This window comes from Macadamia integrifolia, chromosome 8, assembly GCF_013358625.1.
Source record: "Macadamia integrifolia cultivar HAES 741 chromosome 8, SCU_Mint_v3, whole genome shotgun sequence".
Lineage (NCBI taxonomy): Eukaryota > Viridiplantae > Streptophyta > Magnoliopsida > Proteales > Proteaceae > Macadamia > Macadamia integrifolia.
In genome coordinates this window covers 2,907,918-2,926,803 of record NC_056564.1, presented here as the reverse complement: position 1 = coordinate 2,926,803, position 18,886 = coordinate 2,907,918, and the positions used below count along the sequence as shown (strand labels likewise).

Here is an 18,886-nt window from a genome sequence, read left to right as displayed (position 1 = left end):
TTGATTGTCCCCTTGATTTTCCATTTTGTGAGTCGATTTGGGTGTTTTTGGTTTGAAAAAGGAAACCCTAGTTCACAGGAAGAAGTAGGTTTTCATGTACTGATTTTGGTTTATTTTGTATAATGAAAATCATACCTGAATATTTCATTACCATGATGTTATGCTGCCGCTACTCTGAAGTTTTTTAGTTGACTTCGATTTTCTCCATCGGCTACTGAATACTGTAACTGATGGTGGTTGTTGAATCAATCAATCTTGTTATGTCGGTTTTGCCAATTTCTGGTTCACCCCATCGTTGTCAGCTGGTTGAAGACGAAGTTGATTTTTGCTGCTATTGTTCTCTGTTCATCTTTTGCTGAAGTGTGCTTCTGTGATTGTTTTTCTTATGGAGTATTAGTTATATTGCTGGTTGCTGTCATTGAAGCTTATAGTCTTTGCTGTGGTCATGTTGGCTTTCGGCTTCTTTTGCTGCAGGAAAATTTTCTGGTGACCGTTGGTTTGCCTGCTGCTATCGTAGAGTATCTACGGCTGCTATTTTGTGAATCTGTCGGATGCCAATCTGGTTTTCTGCTCTGCTGGTTGAAGAATAATAATAAGAAAAATCTTTTGTTCTGTCGATCAATCTGGGTTTATATATATTTGCTGCCGTATCATTTGTTGAGCCGATCCCATTAAGTTGGGATAAGGCTGTTCAAAAAACTGAATTGATTGTTGATGCAAAATTGTTTGCTTGTTGTATGCCAGAAACCTGTCCCTTGTTGTCGCGGCACTTAGTCCTTGGTTAGTGTCAAAGTGCTTCTGTCATTTTCAGGTGGCAGTAGAAGATGGTTTCCGTACTCGAGTCATCCTCTTTCCATGCTTTTTCGGTTGCAAGGAGGAAAGGTTGGAGTTGTGGATGTGTTTCGTGAGGGACAAGGCTTCCTCTACATGTTGCTTCTGTACTGTTAGTCTATGAGTCTTTTCTGTTGTGTCTTTATTATTTAAGTTTCCCATATTACCCCGACTTTTTGTCATTATGCCCTCTTATGTCCTTGCCTACCAATCTTTCAATTTGGAATTGCTTTGTGATTGATGGATTAATTACAACATTGCCAATATCCTACTTTGGTGGTCCATGGGTGGGGCCAGAATTATAGAATCGCCATTGGAAGTATACTTTTGCCATATTATTCCTATATTAGCCCCTAGATTGCATCAATTTGGGGGTTGCATATTTTTGAAAAATTGGTACTTACATGCTGTGGTGCTTGGAGATTATTTGTTCACAGTTGCTACCGTGCGAAGTGCATTTGAAATTATTTTGTTCTGATGCTCTTAATTTTGGGATTCTTCATGATGTTAATTATTGGAAATTATTTGTCCATGTGTAATGCTACACGTGACGAGGAAATTGAAGTTATTAGATGCTTGTGTCCCCAACAACAGTTTTATCTTTTGAGGATGGTTATATTCAGCAACCTGATGCTATTTGGTATATTCAACAACCTGATTTTGTTTGGTCCTCAGCAACTGATGTTGCTACTTGGTTTGTAGTAACCAATATTGCCTATTTATCAATGGATTTTTATTTGAGACCTCTGTTTGGGGAGACCTTTGTTTGGGGAGACCTCTGGTTGAGGCTTGTGAGTTATTATTGTTGGTTCTTTGGGAATTACTTTTGATGTAGCTGTTGGATGCTACACTGTTTGAGACTTGTGAGTTACTATTGTTGGTTCTTCTTTGGGAGTTACTATTGTTGGATGCTACAATGTTGGAGGTTTGTGAGTGCTTTTGATGTAGCTATTGGGTGCTACACTCTTGTTGAAATGCCTTCTTTTGGGAAGGGCTTTTGCTGTAGCTGTTGGATGCTATGATATTTTTTGGATTGTGGTTGGTATTGTTAACCGCCTATCTTGTACGTTGCTAATGTTTCTACTCGACGATTTCTTTGTGTTCACTAGCGTATACAATTGCTATTCAAAATTGGTGTGCATTTATATTTATATTCTTTTTTTTTGGGTGAATAAAAAAATTCATTACCAAAGAGAAAGGAACATACAACCCCAAGAAGGAAAGGGGGGGGGGAGAGGAGATTACAAAACTTATAGATGAGGGGCATTCCTGATGATGGAGCTGGGCAGCTCCTAGGAGTTTACAATATGACAATTCCTAGGGGTAGGGTTACAAAGGGTAGAGATCCGAGAGATTTTTCCTTTGATATCAAAGGAGATGGAGCTCCAAATCTTATCCAAAGAGTGAGAATTGAAGGTCCATTTCCTATGGTGTCTCTCCATCCAGATTTGATTGATGGTGGCACAGAAGGCAAGTTTTCCCATAAGATCACAAATTGTTTTTCCCTAGAAAGCCTTATCCATCCAGATCCATTCCCTATGGAAAGGAATGATAGATCTGTTTCTTGGCCAGCATTTGGAGAGGACCCATTTCCATATGGAGTTGGAGACGGGGCAGGTGAAGATGAGATGCTCAATATCTTCCGGCTCATTACCACAAAGGATGCACATAGGGTCAACCTAGATGCCTCTAAGGATGAGCATAGTATTCGTGGGCAAGGAGTTGGTGAAGACTCTCTAGGCCGTGAAGCTCTGACGGGGGATGTGATGTGGGAACCATATGAGTTTGTGCCAAGGAGAGACTGCTCTATGCATCCTGACAAAGTCCCAAGCAGCCTTGGCTTAGAGGCAGCCGGTGGCCAAAGAATGGTATTTTGCTCTCTTGCCTATGAGATGGTTGAATAGGAGGCAGGGAGTTTCATATGTCCGCATGCTGGGGCATAGATTGACTCGGGGGGTACCAATTGCCCGAAGAGATGATATCTGACACTAGAGCAAACTTGAATAAGCCCGAGTTGTAAATACTTCTGGCACTAATAGAATGGAAGAGAATGCCTTTGGGGTGCCAAGAGTCGAGCCATAGGAGAGTGCTGGTTCCATCTTTAATTTGGGATGAGATGGCTGGAGAGATAGTATGCCTGATTCCTATGATCTTTCTCCAAACCTAAGAAGCATCAGTAGGAATTTTGGCCGTCCAAAAAGAGTCTGACTTGAGGAGGCTTGAATAGACCCAATTGACCCATATATTCTTCTGTTTAGAAACAATCTTCCAAGCCAATTTGATAATTCCAGCAAGATTGACATTTTTGATCCTTCTCAACCCTAAGCCTCCTTCAGGTTTGGGGAGGCAAATGGCAGCCTAGCTGATGCGGGAAGGAATCTAGGACACTTGCTTCCTTTCCAAAGAAATGCTGCAAAAATGGATTCAATCTTGGAGATAATAGATTCCTGGAGGCCATATATACCAGACCAATAAATGTAGGAAGCCTGCAGCACAAATCTGATGAGCACAAGCCTTCCAGCAAAGGACAATAGCTTTCCTTTCTAGAGTTGGAGGTGCTTCCTGATGAGGTCGAGCATAGGAGAACAATGATGAGCAGTGAGCCTAGCCGGGATGAGAGGGAGACCAAGATGCTTCACAGGGAGCCTCCCTAAGGTGAATCTAGTTTGAAGGACCAAAGATGCTTTGTCCACATCAGAAACCCCCAGCTAAGAATAAGAGGGACTTGGCCGGATTGATTTTAAGATTAGACAAGGCAGTGAACTGGTGTAGGCAACCCATTATGCTTTGAATGGAGAAAGAATCCGCTTTGGAGAATATCATTAGGTCATCAGTGAAAGTGAGGTGGGTGAGCTTCATAGCTTTACACTTGGGCATGGCAGAAATGAGTTTCTGATCCGTGGTCACTTGCAGACTTCTGGAGAGGACTTCCATAGCTAAGCAGAAGATGTAAGGAGAGAGGGGTCATCCCTGTCTGATTCTTACAGAAGAGGAGAAGAATCCTGTCGGACTACCATTCACCAGGACCGAGAACTGAGGGAAGGCAATGCAGTGGTGAATCCAATTGGAGAAGTTAGGAGGGAATCCCATGCTGTTGAGGACCGAGATAAAATAGTCCCATCTAAGAGAATGGTAGTCTGGTGGGATTCTTTATAAGGGCGTGAAGAGTGCGATTTCCTTTCAAATCCTCTAACAATTTCATGGCACAGAATAATGTTGTCCCCTATGCTCCTCCCTGGGATAAAAACCGATTGGTTGTTACTGACCAAGGAATCAACCACTAGTTTAATTCTGTTTGCAAGGATCTTGGCAATGAACTTGTATAGAAGATTGCATAATGAGATAGGCGTGAAATCTGTTATAGTATTAGCCTCCTCTTTCTCAGGGGTGAGGTAGAGGAAAGTGTGGCTAATTCCTTTGATCTGACTTGGATTGAAGAAGAAACTCTTAACAGCCTTGATTAAGTCTTCTTTGATGAGGTCCCTAGAAGAGGAAAAGAATCTATACTGAATCCGTCTGGGCCTGGGTCTTTGTTTGCCTTGTGGGAGAGGATAGAAGCTTGGATCACTTCATCAGTAGGGATAGCCAAAAGCATGTCAGACATAGCCCCAGTTATGGATTTATCCAAGATGCCATTTGGAATATAAGAGCCAGAAGTTGAAGCCGGGTTTAATAAGTTCTTGAAGTGGTCAACTACCTCACTTTTTATCTCATCAACTTGGAGAACCTGAATTCCTTCAAAAGTAGTCAGCTTGAGAATAGAGTTGAAATTGTTTCTGGCTTTCACAGTCCTATGGAAATAAGCTGTGTTTGTATCCCCTTGCTCCAACCAATTAATTCTGGATTTCTGCTTAAGGAAGCTCTCTTCATAGGCCAAGAGGGTGGAGAGTTTTGCAGATTCAACTTTCTCTTCTTCAGCCAAATAGTGATTGAGAGGGCCAGACTGCAACGGATTTTGAATGGATGAGAGAATGTTCTTGCAAACATTAACTTGAGAAGAAATATTCCCGAAGGAGTTGGTATTCCAAGCTTTGAGGGCTCGCTTGACATTCTTCAGTTTTCTGGCCAAGGCTAAAAGAGGGGTGGAGAATGCATTGACCGGTTTCAGCCTAGCCTCTTTCACAATGGAGGGGTAATCTGGATGGGAGGTCCACATGTCAAAAATTTTGAAGGGTTTTGGGCCAAAGGAGGTGTAGGGGTGGATGGAAAGATAGATAGGGCTATGGTAGGAAATATTTGGGTTCTCAAAGGTTGCATGGGAGGAAGGGAAATTGGTAAGCCAGACCTCGTTGACAAGAATTCTATCTAGCTTACAAGCAATACGGGTCTGACCCGATCTTTTGTTGCTCCAAGTGAATTTATTTCCATACCATCTGAGGTCATTTACAGAAATGTCTTTAATGCATGCATTTAGGGCTTCAACACTAGATATGTCAATCGCTCCCCCTCCTTGCTTCTCATGGCTATACCTGACTACATTAAAATCCCCATAGATCCCCCAAGAGAGGGGACCTAACTGATTTGCAATGCGCCTAATGTCATTCCAGAGGATTTCCCGATCGGTCGCCCTGTTGGAAGTATAGACGGAAGTAAGGAAAAAAGAGGAGCTGTTTACAGGGTCTGAAATAGAAAGATGGAGGTATTGGGAGGTGGAAGAGAGAAGAGTGACATTCAGTTTGGAATTGTCCCACAAGAAACAAATACGCCCATTGGGGTGGGAGGAATGGTTTAAATGGAAAAGCCAACCAGGGGCGATATAGGAGACAATTTTGGCTATGGCAAAATCCTTGACATGGGTTACTAGCAGACAACAAAAGGAGGATCTCAATTCTTTAATAGGGGATCGCACAACGGCGTGCTTAGAAGGGGAGTTTAGGCCCCTGGAATTCCAAATTAGGCTTTGGGACATTAGGAATAGTTGGAAGGGGGTAGCGACTTCACCATAGGAGTGCCACGGACTTCCAACGCTGGGCGGGACTTCTCCTTTGATAAGGTCGAGGAGTGGCAGAGGGCGAGCTTGCTAGATGATGCAACTAGGATCAGAATGCAAGCCATCGTTTTTGGAAGTAGTAGGGCGGTGGGATTCTTTTTTTGGCTTGGGATGGTTGATTTGGCAGTCGGGCGAAGAAGATAGTCCAGGCTGGGTCAGAGGATCCTAGCCCGAGTTTGATGTTATCGAAGGAATAGTATATGGGATTTTTGGGTCTGATGTTGGATTTGGGCCTGTGCCATAGGCTCAAAAGGCAGTTGAGTCAGATTCAGGGGGTGAACTTGAATATGGGCCTCATCGAGACTGAAGGGGGTGGGCCTGGACGCATCAAAGGAGAAAGTGGGCCTAGTTAAATCATTAGGGTCCAGGGGTGCCGACCCAAAAAGAGGGTCCAGAGGGGCCTGTCCAGGAAGAGGGGAGTCATTGCAATAGGATGACGAGGCATCAGTGGTGGCAATACGTGTCTCGCGAGGCATATTTGAGGTCTCCTTTCTTGCCACAGGAAAAGAGGGCAGACCACTCCTCAAAGGAGAAGGCGGTGATGGCGACCTCGACAAAGGAGGCTTGGACGCTGTAGAACCGAGAGTTGGAGTTGTTGCCATCCGTGTCTGAGGATCCCTCTTCGGAATCCGAGCTAGTAGATTAGTCCGAGTCTTCATCGGAAGAGGAGGAGGTTTGAGTAGAGGTGGCGGGTTCTTCTGAATCACGTTCGACAGGGGAGGGAGCTCGCACGTCAACATGGCCTTCACCAGTCAAGGTTGGTTCTTCGTGGCATCCAGACACTTCGACCAAAATACCAAACCTGTTTTGACCATCAGATAAACCCCTATCCACGATCGGAGGGATATCTGAGTGATGATCGGCAGAGGTAGCAGTGGTAACGATGGTGGTTCTAGTGGGGTTACGGTCACGAGCACGGCCTCTCCTTCCTCTTCTTTTGGCCATAGGACGATGGGGAGGACTAGATCGATTCTGAGACATCATGGATCGATCATGAACGCGAGCAGACACCAATAGCTCTGCATACAAGGCATTGTCTCTTTTTAAGGCCGACGACTTCTGAGGGTAAGAAATTGTATCATTACCAAAGACTCTGCAACCAGTGCATAGGGGGGGCTTCCAATCATACGAGATCTGCTGTTGGAAGGCTAAATCTTCTCCATCCTGGATGGAGATGGAGTGGGGAAGATTAGCTTCTGCATCCACCTCAACGCAAATTCTGGCATACACGAGCCTTTCTTTTTTGTTCATTTGAGCGTCAGAACAAATGGGAATACCTAGGACGGATCCTATCGCACTCAGACCAGCTGCACACTAGAAATGTAATGGGAGCCCTGGAAGGGAGACCCAAATTGAAATGGTGGAGAAGTCCACTCGGTTGAGAAGAAGCTGACGGCGCCAAGGCCTGAGGAAAATGGGAGAACGTCCGACGAGCCAAGGCCCTCCTTCGAGACATCTGAGGCGATCATTTTCATCCGAGAATCTGAACAAGAATAGCCCATGGTCTAGAAGGAAGACATCAACCATTCCAACGTGTCGCCATTGCTTCAACAGGGAAAGCTTCATAATATGAAAGGGAGGTCGCTTTCCCAGGAATTGTCCCAGAAGGGAGCTATTCCATCGGGAAGCCTCGGAGTCAAGGAGCCCCTTGGGACATACAGCCACATGGGAGCCATCGATGTTGGCAGGAGGGACAAAATGCAGAGGGAGGCACTCGGCAGGGGTGAAGAGCGAGGACTTGAAGTGAGTTCCAGGGAACTCCCAGAGGAGGAGTGGGGAGGAGGAAGAAGATAGGGTGGGTGGGGAAGAGGAGACAGTAGGGATGGTGGGGGAGGAGTTATCCGGCAAGGGGGCACGCTGGCCATAACTCAGGAAAATGTCGGAGGTCAAGAAGATGACATTGCAGAGGTCAACTCATCCTGTGGTGACAAGTTATTGCTTCTTTAGGATGTTATTTTCAATTGTTGGAGCACTTTAGCAAGTTCACCTCTTAAGCCAAAGAATGGTATCTTGCTCTTGCTCTATTCTTATTGGTTCAAGCTGGAGCTTTCCTTTGATACATGTATATTTTCAGCTTGAGGGGGAGTCTTAGAAGTTATCGACTAAGGGTTTGCAGTATTTTTCACGTGAACATTATTCACAAGTACTATTCACGTGAACAGTAACTCATGGATAGCAACTTAATATTTTTTCCTTTGTCTGTCCTTTATGCCCTTGTCCGTGTTTTGTCATTACTATGGCTGCATTTGGTATTCTTTCTGTTCCAAAAACGATGTTTCGTGTAAAAAACGGAAATTTCAGTTTCTATGTCAAAATGACTTTTTTTTTTTGGAACGAAATTGGAAAGACGGAACTACCTTTTGTCGTTCTGTCAATTCTCGTTTCTACAGTTTTTTTATTTTACTTTTGGTTAAAAAAAAAAACGAAACACACCATAAATGCACCAAACGCTTTATTCCGTTTTTTCGTTCCCATAGAATGAAAAAAATCCAGAAACGTTTTTTTGGAACGTTACCAAATGCAGCCTATATATTGAATTAAGTGGGCAGTCTCTATCCTATGGTTGTGACTCCCAGAGTTACAACATCTCTTTCTCCAATTCTTCCCTCTTCTCTTATTTATCTCTCTCTTTCATTATTTACATCTTCTATTGCCCGCGACATTTGATTTCCAAAAAACCATTATATTTCAATCGTTGAAGGAAAAAAATGAAAAGAAATCAATTAGAAATTCAAGAAATAGTTAAAGAAACGCATGAACATATGATAAAAACCTTATAATCATCTCTTGGTCTGGTGTTTGGTTGACACAACCTTTTAGTTGGGCATCATCCAAATGCATGTTCACATTTTCTAAACATGAGGCAATGTGAGCTATGTGGTCTCGTATCCAACTCGGTCAAATTGAATATGACACCACTCCCTTTCCCCTTTCTTATTCTACCTTGCCCTTGAGGTCTTTTTAGATCCATCCAAGCCTCAGTGGACCTCCATCTCACCTCCCCCAACCCTAAATGTAAAGAGCTCAACCTCACTCATCTTGCCTTTGCTGATGATCTTATGATTTTCTTGAAGGCTGACTCTCAATCTATTCAGTCGATCATGTCTTCCCTCTGCCCTTTTGAAGAGCTGTCTGGCCTTCGGGTCAACCTCAAAACTTATTTCTTCCTCTCTGGTGTCCTCGATGATACCAATTCCCACATTTTTGATCTTACCAGTTTCTCCCTCGGTTCCCTTCCTATCAGATATTTGGGCCTGACCCTTATTTCTGCCAGATTGACTGCCCACTACTGCACTCCTATGCTTGACATCATTTGGAAATGGTTGCAGCTTTAGAAGGGAAAACTTCTTTCCTTTGCTGGCAGATTGGAGCTCATTACATCTATGCTCCAATCTTGCTACATATGGTGGTTTGGTGTTTATAAACTGCCCCAATCTTGCATCAGGAAAGTGGAATCCCTTATGTGCTCTTTCCTTTGGAAAGGAGGGGACCCTTCTAGATTCCTCCATTCCATAAGCTGGTCTACTGTTTGCCTTCCTAAGTAGAAAGGAGGTTTAGGTTTGAGACGGATCGAAGACTTTAATTCCTCAGGAATCCTTAAGCTCCTTTGGTAGATTGTCTCCAATCAAAATAGGATTTTTGTATTATGGATTCACTTCTACATCCTTAGGAAAGACTCTCTTTGGACCATCTCCCATCACCTTGATGGTTCATAGGTTTGGTGCAAGATCCTAAAAATCCGTCCGATTAATCTCCGGGCTATTCTCACCTTAATTGATGATGGCTTCTCTACCTCCCTTTGGCTTGATAACTGGCACCCCTCTAGTGTCCTCTTATTAGTAGTAGGAGCCAGAGCTGTTTACTTTTCTAATCTTCCCAAAGATGCCTCTGTAGCAACCATCATCTCCAATGGTTGCTTGGGCCCCCTATCCCTTCCCCTTCCCCTCTTTCCGATATATGGTCTTCCCTCCCCCCATTCCCGGCCCCCCGCCACTGGGGTAGATGGGATATAATTATCTGGTCTCCATAACCCCTATGGCTCCTTCAGTTCCTCCTCTGCTCAGGATTTGGTTCGGTTACATCTCCCTCTTAGTCCTTGGCGTGAGATTGTTTGGTTCAAAGGTTCTATCCCTTGTCACAACTTTACCTCCTAGAGAGCCCTCTCCATGCCTCTCAACCCAATCCTTTCTAATTTATAGGCACATTCATGTCCCACCAGCTTGCTACTTTGACTGGAAAGTCTGGAATGGGATTGAGGGCTCCGACCATCTCTTCTTCAGATTCCTTTTTACTCCTCCATTTGCTAATTTGCTAAAACAGAGGATAATGCTCCAATGCTATCACAAGGTTGGAGGTGTTACACTTTTTAAGGATATATCAACAATAACAACAACCATAACCTTATCCCAACTAAATGGGTCACCTACATGGATCGAATACATAAAAAGAAAAAAAGAATAAAATTAGTGCACACGGAACTAAAAGGCGATACTTAGCAATAAATATAACAACTTCTAGGAACATCCCCTACAAGGGGTCGGCTACGCGGGTCTTTGTCCTCCACAATGGTCTATCTGCTGCTATATTGGAATCCAACACTACCATTTGCATATCTTTCCTAACCACTTTGTTAATAGTCATTTTAGGTCTGCCCTAACATCTTCTGGCCTTCTCTATATGAATTTGGTCACTTTTCCTGACTGGGGCATCCATAGGTCTTCGTTGAACATGGCCATACCATCTCAACTGGTTCTCGAGGAGCTTGTTCTGAATCGGAGTGAGCCCCACTTTGTTTCTAATACAATCATTCCTTTCTCTATCCCTCCTAGTCTTGCCACACATCCCATGTAACATCTGCATCTCTGCTATCCCCAGTTTATTCAAATTACTCTTCTTGACTACCCAACACTCTGCCCCATATGTTATGGTTGGTTGTATTGCTGTCTTGTAGAATTTTTTCTTGAGTTGAACCGACTTACGTTTGTCACATAACACTCTCGATGCACTCCTACACTTTGTCCATCCAACTTTAATTCTGAGGGACACATCATTTTCTACACCCCCATCTTTAATGATTGATGCCAAGTATTTAAAATAGTTTCTCTGTGGTAGTTCCCTGTCCGCCAGGTTCACGACCTCATCGCCCCTCCTATCCTGACTGAAGGGACACAATATATACTTTGTTTTAGTTCTACTTATCAAAAAACCTCTTTACTTTAAGCTTAATCGCTAAAGTTCCAATTTAGTGTTAATCCCTTCCACGGTCTCATCTATGAATACAATGTCGTCAACGAATAACGTACACCATGATAGCTGATCTTGGATGTGTTTCGTTAACTCATCCATTATGAGCACGAACATGTAGGGGCTTAGGGAACATCCTTGATGTAATCCAATTGTAATTGTGAATTCACTGCTTTGGCCTTCTGGTGTTTTGACAGTCGTCACTACTCTCTCGTACATATCCTTAATTATATCCACCAAGATATTGGAACCCCTTTTCTTCTTTAGGACATACCAAATTAGTTCTCTAGGCACTCTATCATCGGATTTTTTTAGGTCAATAAAGACCATATGGATGTTCTTTTTGTGGTCATTGTACACTTCCATAAGCCTCATTAAGAGGTAGATAATTGGTTCTTTGATATCATAGTTTCTACCCTTAGTGTGCTTCAATGACCTTTTTCCAAAGTTTCATAGTATGTCCCATTAGTTTTATACCTCTATAGTTATTGCAATCCTGAATATTTCTTTTGTTCTTATAAATGGGGATTACAATACATCTCCTCCAATCATTCGACATTTTCTTAGAAAACAAAACCTTGTTAAACAGCTTTGTTAGCTAAGAAATCTCATGGAATCATAGGCATTTCCACACCTCAATTGGGATCTCATCTGGTCTAAGTGTTTTACCTACTTTCATCCCCCGTACGGACTCTTTAACTTCGATTTTTGTCAATTTGTAGAAGTTGGCCTTGAGGTGGATTGGTTTGATATCCGTCCCCCCAGCCCCCAAAATCCAGATCCATCCTATCAGTCGATGTTTCTCCATTAAGCAATTTGCAAAAATAATCCCCCCATCTCTTCATAATGTCCTCATCCTGTACAATTACTCATCCATCCTCGCATTTAATGCGTCTATTATGGTCCAAATCTCTGCTTGTCCTTTCCCTTATTTTAGCAACCCTGTAAATATCTTTTTCCCCTACCCTTATATTTAGGTCATCATACAGCGCATCATAAATCTTTGCCCTTGCTTTCGCCATGATATTTTCAGCTTCCTTCCTGGCCGCCAAAAATCTTATTTTATCTTTGTTTGGAAGAAGGCCTCATGGTAGGGATGAAAAGGTCCTTTGGACACCCTCCTGCTTGGGCTCCTTTACTTCGGCCTCCGCTTGGGAATTCATCCGTATCAAGTCCCCGATGGCTCCTTAGCACAAAACCGCATGGTTTAAAGGCCATATCCCCCGCCATAGTTTCATTGTTTGGCTTGCTCTCTCCAACTGTCGCCCTACCCAATCTTTCCTTGTCCACAGGCACATCCAAGCATCCCCCTCCTGTTGTCTGTGCTGGAATAGCATTGAAAATGTAAACCATCTCTTCTTCTCTTGCCCCTTCTTCTCTTCTGTTTGAAAGTAGGCCCTTAGATCCATTTGGCCATCCTATAGACCCACCCTTCCTTTGTCTAGAGAGTGGCTCTGGATGGACATGACTTTCAATGGTTCTACCATATGTGACACAATAGGGAAACTCACTTTTGCGGCAGCAATCAATAATATTTTGATGGAGCGCAATCTCTGGGGATGGATTTCCAACTCTCGTTCTTTTGAAAAGATTTGGAAGAGCATCTCCTTTGATGTCAGCTCCAGGATGGGCTCTATCCGTCATAATCATGTCAGAAATACCCCAAGGAACATGGTCATTGTTGTCTCCTGGGGTCTTCCCCTTCCATAATCTCCCCCCTCCTAATGTTCCTCCTCTTGATATTCCCCCTTTTTTGTTTGGCCTCCTGGCCTTTGAGCCTTTGAGTTTCCTCTTTTTGGGCCTTTGGGGTTTTGTGCTATTTGGCTCTCACCCTACTCCCTGTTTCCTTTTGTATATTCTTCCTCTTGGTAATGAATTATTTAGTCATCCACAAAAAAAAAAAAAAAAAAAAAAAAAAAAGAAAAAGAGAAAAAAAAGAAGAAGAAAAAAAAGCTGAGCTCGATGGGACTGCCAAGAATGTAAAAAATGTCTTGCCCAATAGGGCAGTTCTGTGCCATAGTCTGTCTTTCGCTTTTGCTAATACCAATAATTAAACTTATCTTTAAGGCTTGAAGTTGACTTTCAATGTTGACATAGCTTCGGAGTTTCTCAAGATCAGGATTAGCCCAAAGAACTTGCTCATCAAGTGGGTTTCGAGAAACTAGGGTGTCATTATTATAATATAGATGTGAAATGAGTGCACCGTTATAATTTCCTGACCTACCTAATGATGCCCAATTTTCCAGCCATCTATATCAACTTACTCCATCTATATCCTCCGAATCTGTTGATATGTACCAAGAACAATCGGATAGATAGGTGTACTGCATTCAAGGCATAACCCATTTCCTTTAAATACCCATTGCCTTGTTTCTTCATTTTGAAAATTCGAATCACCATGATCAATAGCCTTCTTCAGATGAAATCATTCCAGGTTTTTTTTTATTTTTTTATTATTTATTGATTATTGAGTCTGTAATCTCATGGGAAATGCGTGATGTACCTCTCCCTTTACACTTATCTCTTACTTGTGTAGGTTTATTTCTTTTGAGAATCACCTCTCATAAGTCGTAAGGAATTATTCATTTATAGTTGCCATAAATGTTTTTGCACGGGACTTGGTAAGGGATTCCTCAACGCCCCACTTTATTGTACCACATGGAGTGATGATTTTGGCAATTCTGACCATAAAATAGAGAGGTAGGTCTCTATTACTCACATGTTGAATTTCTTTGGTCATATAACTACCCATATTTTGGCATGCACCCACATGTATGTTCATGCATGTCTATAATACTCCAACCACTACTGTGTAGTCTCCCATAATCCTAATTTTTCAAAAGTCTGTTTTGCAACTTGGCAAACCACTTTTGGTGTGAAATTTGATATGCGGGTAAGGGACCATGGGGTGTATATGTCCAAAACATTTGTGCCCCATCCGAGGTGCAATGTGGCAGATATTTAGGCCACCCAAGAAAGCATACCGGTGGGGGATGTTCATGTTCCATACATTCTTTCTAGCTTGTGATTGTAATATAATGGCCCCAATAATTCTAAAGTCAGAAGGACCTATCAAAGCTTTTTCTTTTGATTTTGGATTCGATAAATGATGGCAAAATTATGTCTTGTGCTTATATTTATGTATATATGTTTGTGGCTGTTAATTCCAAAGTCAGAAGGACCTATCAAAGCTTTTTATGAATTTATCATTTCTATCTGTATAACCATCAGTTGGCTGGCCGTCTCGATTGAACTCGTACTCGAAACTGTGTGGTGAATGTTTTGAAATTTAGTATCTCTAACTACAATTTCATTGACTAATGTGAAGGCCTGAATTTTCGTCACACTTTATATCCCTCATACAAGAGCAACCGTGATCCTACACCCGATACTGTAATTCAGGGACTCCAATTTTTGAAGGCCTCCATCAAGGCTATGTCCATAAAAGTGATTGAGGTGAACAGAATAAAGCGCTATTTCATATGATCAATTGACGATGACTTTTTTGTTCTCATTCCTAATTCACACTTAATACCAGGTTCCAGGTGTTGAAGCTGATGATGTAATTGGAACTTTGGCAGTAAATAGTGTTGCTGCAGGATTCAAGGTAATAACTTTGCTCTCATTGTTATTGTTGGAAACTTTATTTTGTATCTTCTTGTTAAGCTATTTGTTAGATTTTGTAGTAGAAGCTAGGGAACTGATGAACAATTACAGGACTATCTATGCCATTTTGTTTTTGGATTAATAAAAAAATTCATTACCAAAGGAAAGAAAAGGGAGGGGGAAAGGGGGAGAGAAATACAAAGTGTCAATGCCTAACAAGGCTCAGCCATTACAAGGGGGATGCCCGCCCCAGCCAACCTCAACGCACTAAAAGGAAAAAACAAGGCCACAAGGCAACTGCAGTCCTTGTGGGGCTGCTTCTTTGGATTAGGGCAGGATTAATGTCGTGATGAGGTGTGTGGGGAGGAACCATGGGAGGCTGGAGGGGATCGGAAGGGGCAAGATGGGAACTGATTTGGGGTGCTGGGGAAACCAAACCAGGGACCACCCTGGGAGGGAATAATAGGGGCAGACACGGATGGGCTGAGATAGAAGGGTTAGAAGAATCAAAGAGGGAAGGATGGGCCGATGGGTCAAACGAGATGAGTAGAGGTTTATGCAGGTTGGGAAAACTAGCTAGCCCAAAATGGTTGGCGGGGCAATCGACGAAGATGAGGTAGGGGGATGGGATAAGGTAGCAAAGGGCCACCCCGGGCATAGAGAAAGAGAGAGGCAAAAAGTGGGGGAGGAAGGATTGAGGACACGTTAATCCTACTCTTGAGTGGTTGATAGTAGAAGTGGCCAGTGTGAAGGTGCTAACAACAAGAATGGGGAGAATGCATGAGTGATCTAACTGATCACCCAGGCCCTTTATTTTTAATAAGCAAACTAGAGTCATAACAGGAATACAAGGACCCATGTAGCCGACCCCTTGTAGGGGATGTTCCAGTGATGCTGCTTTGACTATTGCTTTGACTTCTTCTTTTACCTCCTTTTACTTCCTTTTGCTACTTCTATTTATTCTTATGCTTACTATTATCTTAGATCATATTGGATCCATGTAACCAACCCCATCAAGTTGGGATAAGGTTATGGTTGTTGTTGTTGTAGTCATAACAGGAGTACAAGGCATAACCTAATTACAAATATACCTCTCCATCCAACCGCCCCACTCGAAATAGGGCCGGTGGAGGGGGAACCTCTGTTGTGCCCCTGCAGCACACTTATCCTATATTCTAACACTCCCCCTCAAGTTGGCACATCAATATTACACATGCCCAACTTGACTAAACAAGAATGAAACATCTTCCCAGCTAAATCCTTAGTGAATACATCAACTAATTGATCTTTAGACTTCGCAAGGGGAACACAAATCAAGCTAGCATTTAGCTTCTCTTTGTTGAAGTGTCTGTCAATATCCACATGTTTGGTACGGTCATGCTGTACTGGATTATGGGCAATACTGAGAGCAGCCTTGTTATCACAATAGAGCATTATAGGAAGACGAACAGTCACACTAATATCATCTAAGAGTGTGTATAACCACAACTTGCAAATCCCTTGTGCCATAGCATGAAACTCTGCTTCAACACTAGAACGAGCTACCACATTTTGCTTCTTGCTACGTCATGTGACAAGATTCCCACCGACAAAGGTAAAATAGCCTGAGATGGACTTTCTCTCAGCAGATCTAGCCCAATTAGCATCTCTATAGGATTCAACACTAAGATGATTATGAGCAGATGAAAGAATCCCTTTTCCTGGAGCAGATTTCAAGTACCTTAGGATAGGTAGACTGCTTCCATATTGGAGGAATAGGGATCATACATAAACTGACTCACAAAACTGATAGCCACAACAATATTAGGCCGAGTATAGGAGAGAGAGATCAATTTTCTTATCAACCGTTGGTAACGCCCTTTGTCATAGATTCACCTTCCTTTTCCTTGAGTCGTATACTAGCTTCCATAGGTGTCAGAAGGACAACAACCCAATGGCTCTGAAAATAGATTAATGATTTACTTCCTCTGGGATGGAAAGATGCCTTTAGAAGATCGAGCAACTTCAATCCCCAGAATGTACCTTATCTTCCCAAGATCCTTTATTTCAAACTCTCGACCAATCTCAGTATTGTCCTTCCCATTCACCACAATGTCATCCACATAGACGATGAGAATAGTAATTTTATCACCAGACTTCTTTGTGAACAATGTGTGGTCAGCATTGCTTTGTTTATACCCCACATATGTCATCACCTTGTGAAATCTCCGGAACCGCACTCTAAGTGACTGTTTCAAACCATAGAGAGCATGCTTTAATTTACAAACCTTGCCTGAGTTCCCTTACTAGAGAAACCTGGTGGAATATTTATATATACTTCCTTATCGAGCTCTCCATGGAGGAAAGTATTCTTGACATCAAGTTGTTAGAGATCCCATCTTAGGTTCATAGCACATGAGAGCAACACTCACGCAGAGGTCAAGTTGGAAACTAGTGCAAATGTCTTCTGGTAGTCAATGCCATACGTCTGAGTGAATCCTTAAGCCAAAAGTCTCGCTTATACCTATCTACAGAGCCATCTATCTTCTGCTTCACCACAAACACCCACTTACAACTGATTGGTTTTTTCCCAGGAGGAAGAGTCATAAATTCCCATATAGCTTTCTTTCTTAGGGCATCCATTTCTTCCACCATTACAGCCTTTCATTTTCCATCTGCAAGGCTTCCTACCAATTCTGGGGAACACGAGTAGAAGAAAGAGAAGACACAAAAGCACAATAGGGGGGAAAAAGAATTATATAGAACAACATGGGATATGGTGTGTTGAGTGCAAGTCCTAATGCCTTTTCTAAGAGCAATAGGTTGGTTAGAAGAAGAAATTATACTTGTCACAATAGGCTTAATCGGTTCTAGATCCAGTGGAGGGATGTGTAAAGGTGCTATAGTGGTGGTAGTGATCTCAAGTTGCTTAATTCTGGTGTGACCCCTATGATAGACTTGAAGAGTTGAATTATCAATCTGTATCTGAAATTCTCCAATAGTATGCTGCATGGGTGTCAACTCCCCCTAGGCAGGAATATTGGTCTCAATATCCCCCTGAGCTGGAACAATGGTTTCATCAGTAGTCGTTGTCCCCTTACTCTTTGTCGGAGATGGTAGATACACTGGAGGTGGAGCAAGTAAATTCAGAGGAGTCTCTTCACTATCAATACCAGACTCCCCCTGAAGAGATGGTGAGGAATAATAGCCAACGGATTCTTGGAAACATCCATGGTGACTATGGTAAGCCTAGTAGGAGGATGGTAATGCTTGTATCCTTCCTGAGTAGGAGAACAACCCAGAAAGATACACATAATGCTATGAGATTCCAATTTTCCTGGTGAGTGTTGATCTCTAGCATAGCAAGCACACCCAGAAGTCATTGGAGGAACCATAAAGGAGTTATCCCCATGAAGAACAACAATAGGAGTACGGGAATCAAGAACCCTAGTAGGCATGTCGTTGATCAAGTAGGCAATAGTCAGAACATCACTCCAATGCTGAGATGGGACATGTTTGACGAGCATCATCGTGCGGGTAACGTCCAGTAAGTGTCTGTTCTTGCGTTCGACAACCCCATTTTGAGCGGGAGTGCCAACACAGCTAGTTTAATGAAGGATCCCTTGTTCAGCATGGTACCTCTGAAACTGACCCTCCATATATTCAGTACCATTATCACTACGAAGAATTTTCAGAGTAGCATTGGATTGAGTCTGAATCATCTTATGGAAGCTTTGAAAGCAATTAAACACCTCAATTTTATGTTGCATCATATACACCCATGTTGTGCGAGAGTGCCGATAAATAAAGGACATAAACCAATGTTTACCAAAGATAGATGTCCGACGAGATCAACCCCACACATCAGAATGAACCAAATGGAAAAGTTCAGAACCTTTATTTAATGGAAAATAACTAGAATGAGTTTGTTTAGTTAGAATACAGGCTTCACAAAAATGTCATCCCTATTACATTGTTTTAACTAATTGCGGAAATAAAAGAGATAATGTTCCAAGAGGAGGATGTCCCAACCGACAATGCCACTGTTGCAGTTTGGAGTGTTACTGATGAGGAGTACTAGAGACCGTAGCTGTATGAAGAAAACCATCATCAAGCAAATAGAGACCACCCTGCACCTTACCACATCCAATCGTTTGCCCTGTTACCAGATCCTGGAAGACGCAGTGGGAAGGAAAAAAGGTTACTTTACAATTCAAATCCGTAGTAAGGCTACTA

The 18,886-nt window shown here is 42.5% G+C and overlaps 1 protein-coding gene across 2 annotated transcripts in view; it reads left to right on the top strand.

The window, feature by feature from the left end:
• Window positions 1–18,886, top strand: part of LOC122087636 (DNA polymerase I) — a 154,820-nt gene that overhangs the window by 46,775 nt on the left and 89,159 nt on the right. For both annotated transcript variants that reach the window (XM_042656835.1, XM_042656834.1), the window contains 2 exons: window positions 14,394–14,521; window positions 14,604–14,672. In XM_042656835.1, the coding sequence (XP_042512769.1) occupies window positions 14,394–14,521; window positions 14,604–14,672 (197 nt within the window). The remainder of the gene's footprint in view (window positions 1–14,393; window positions 14,522–14,603; window positions 14,673–18,886) is intronic.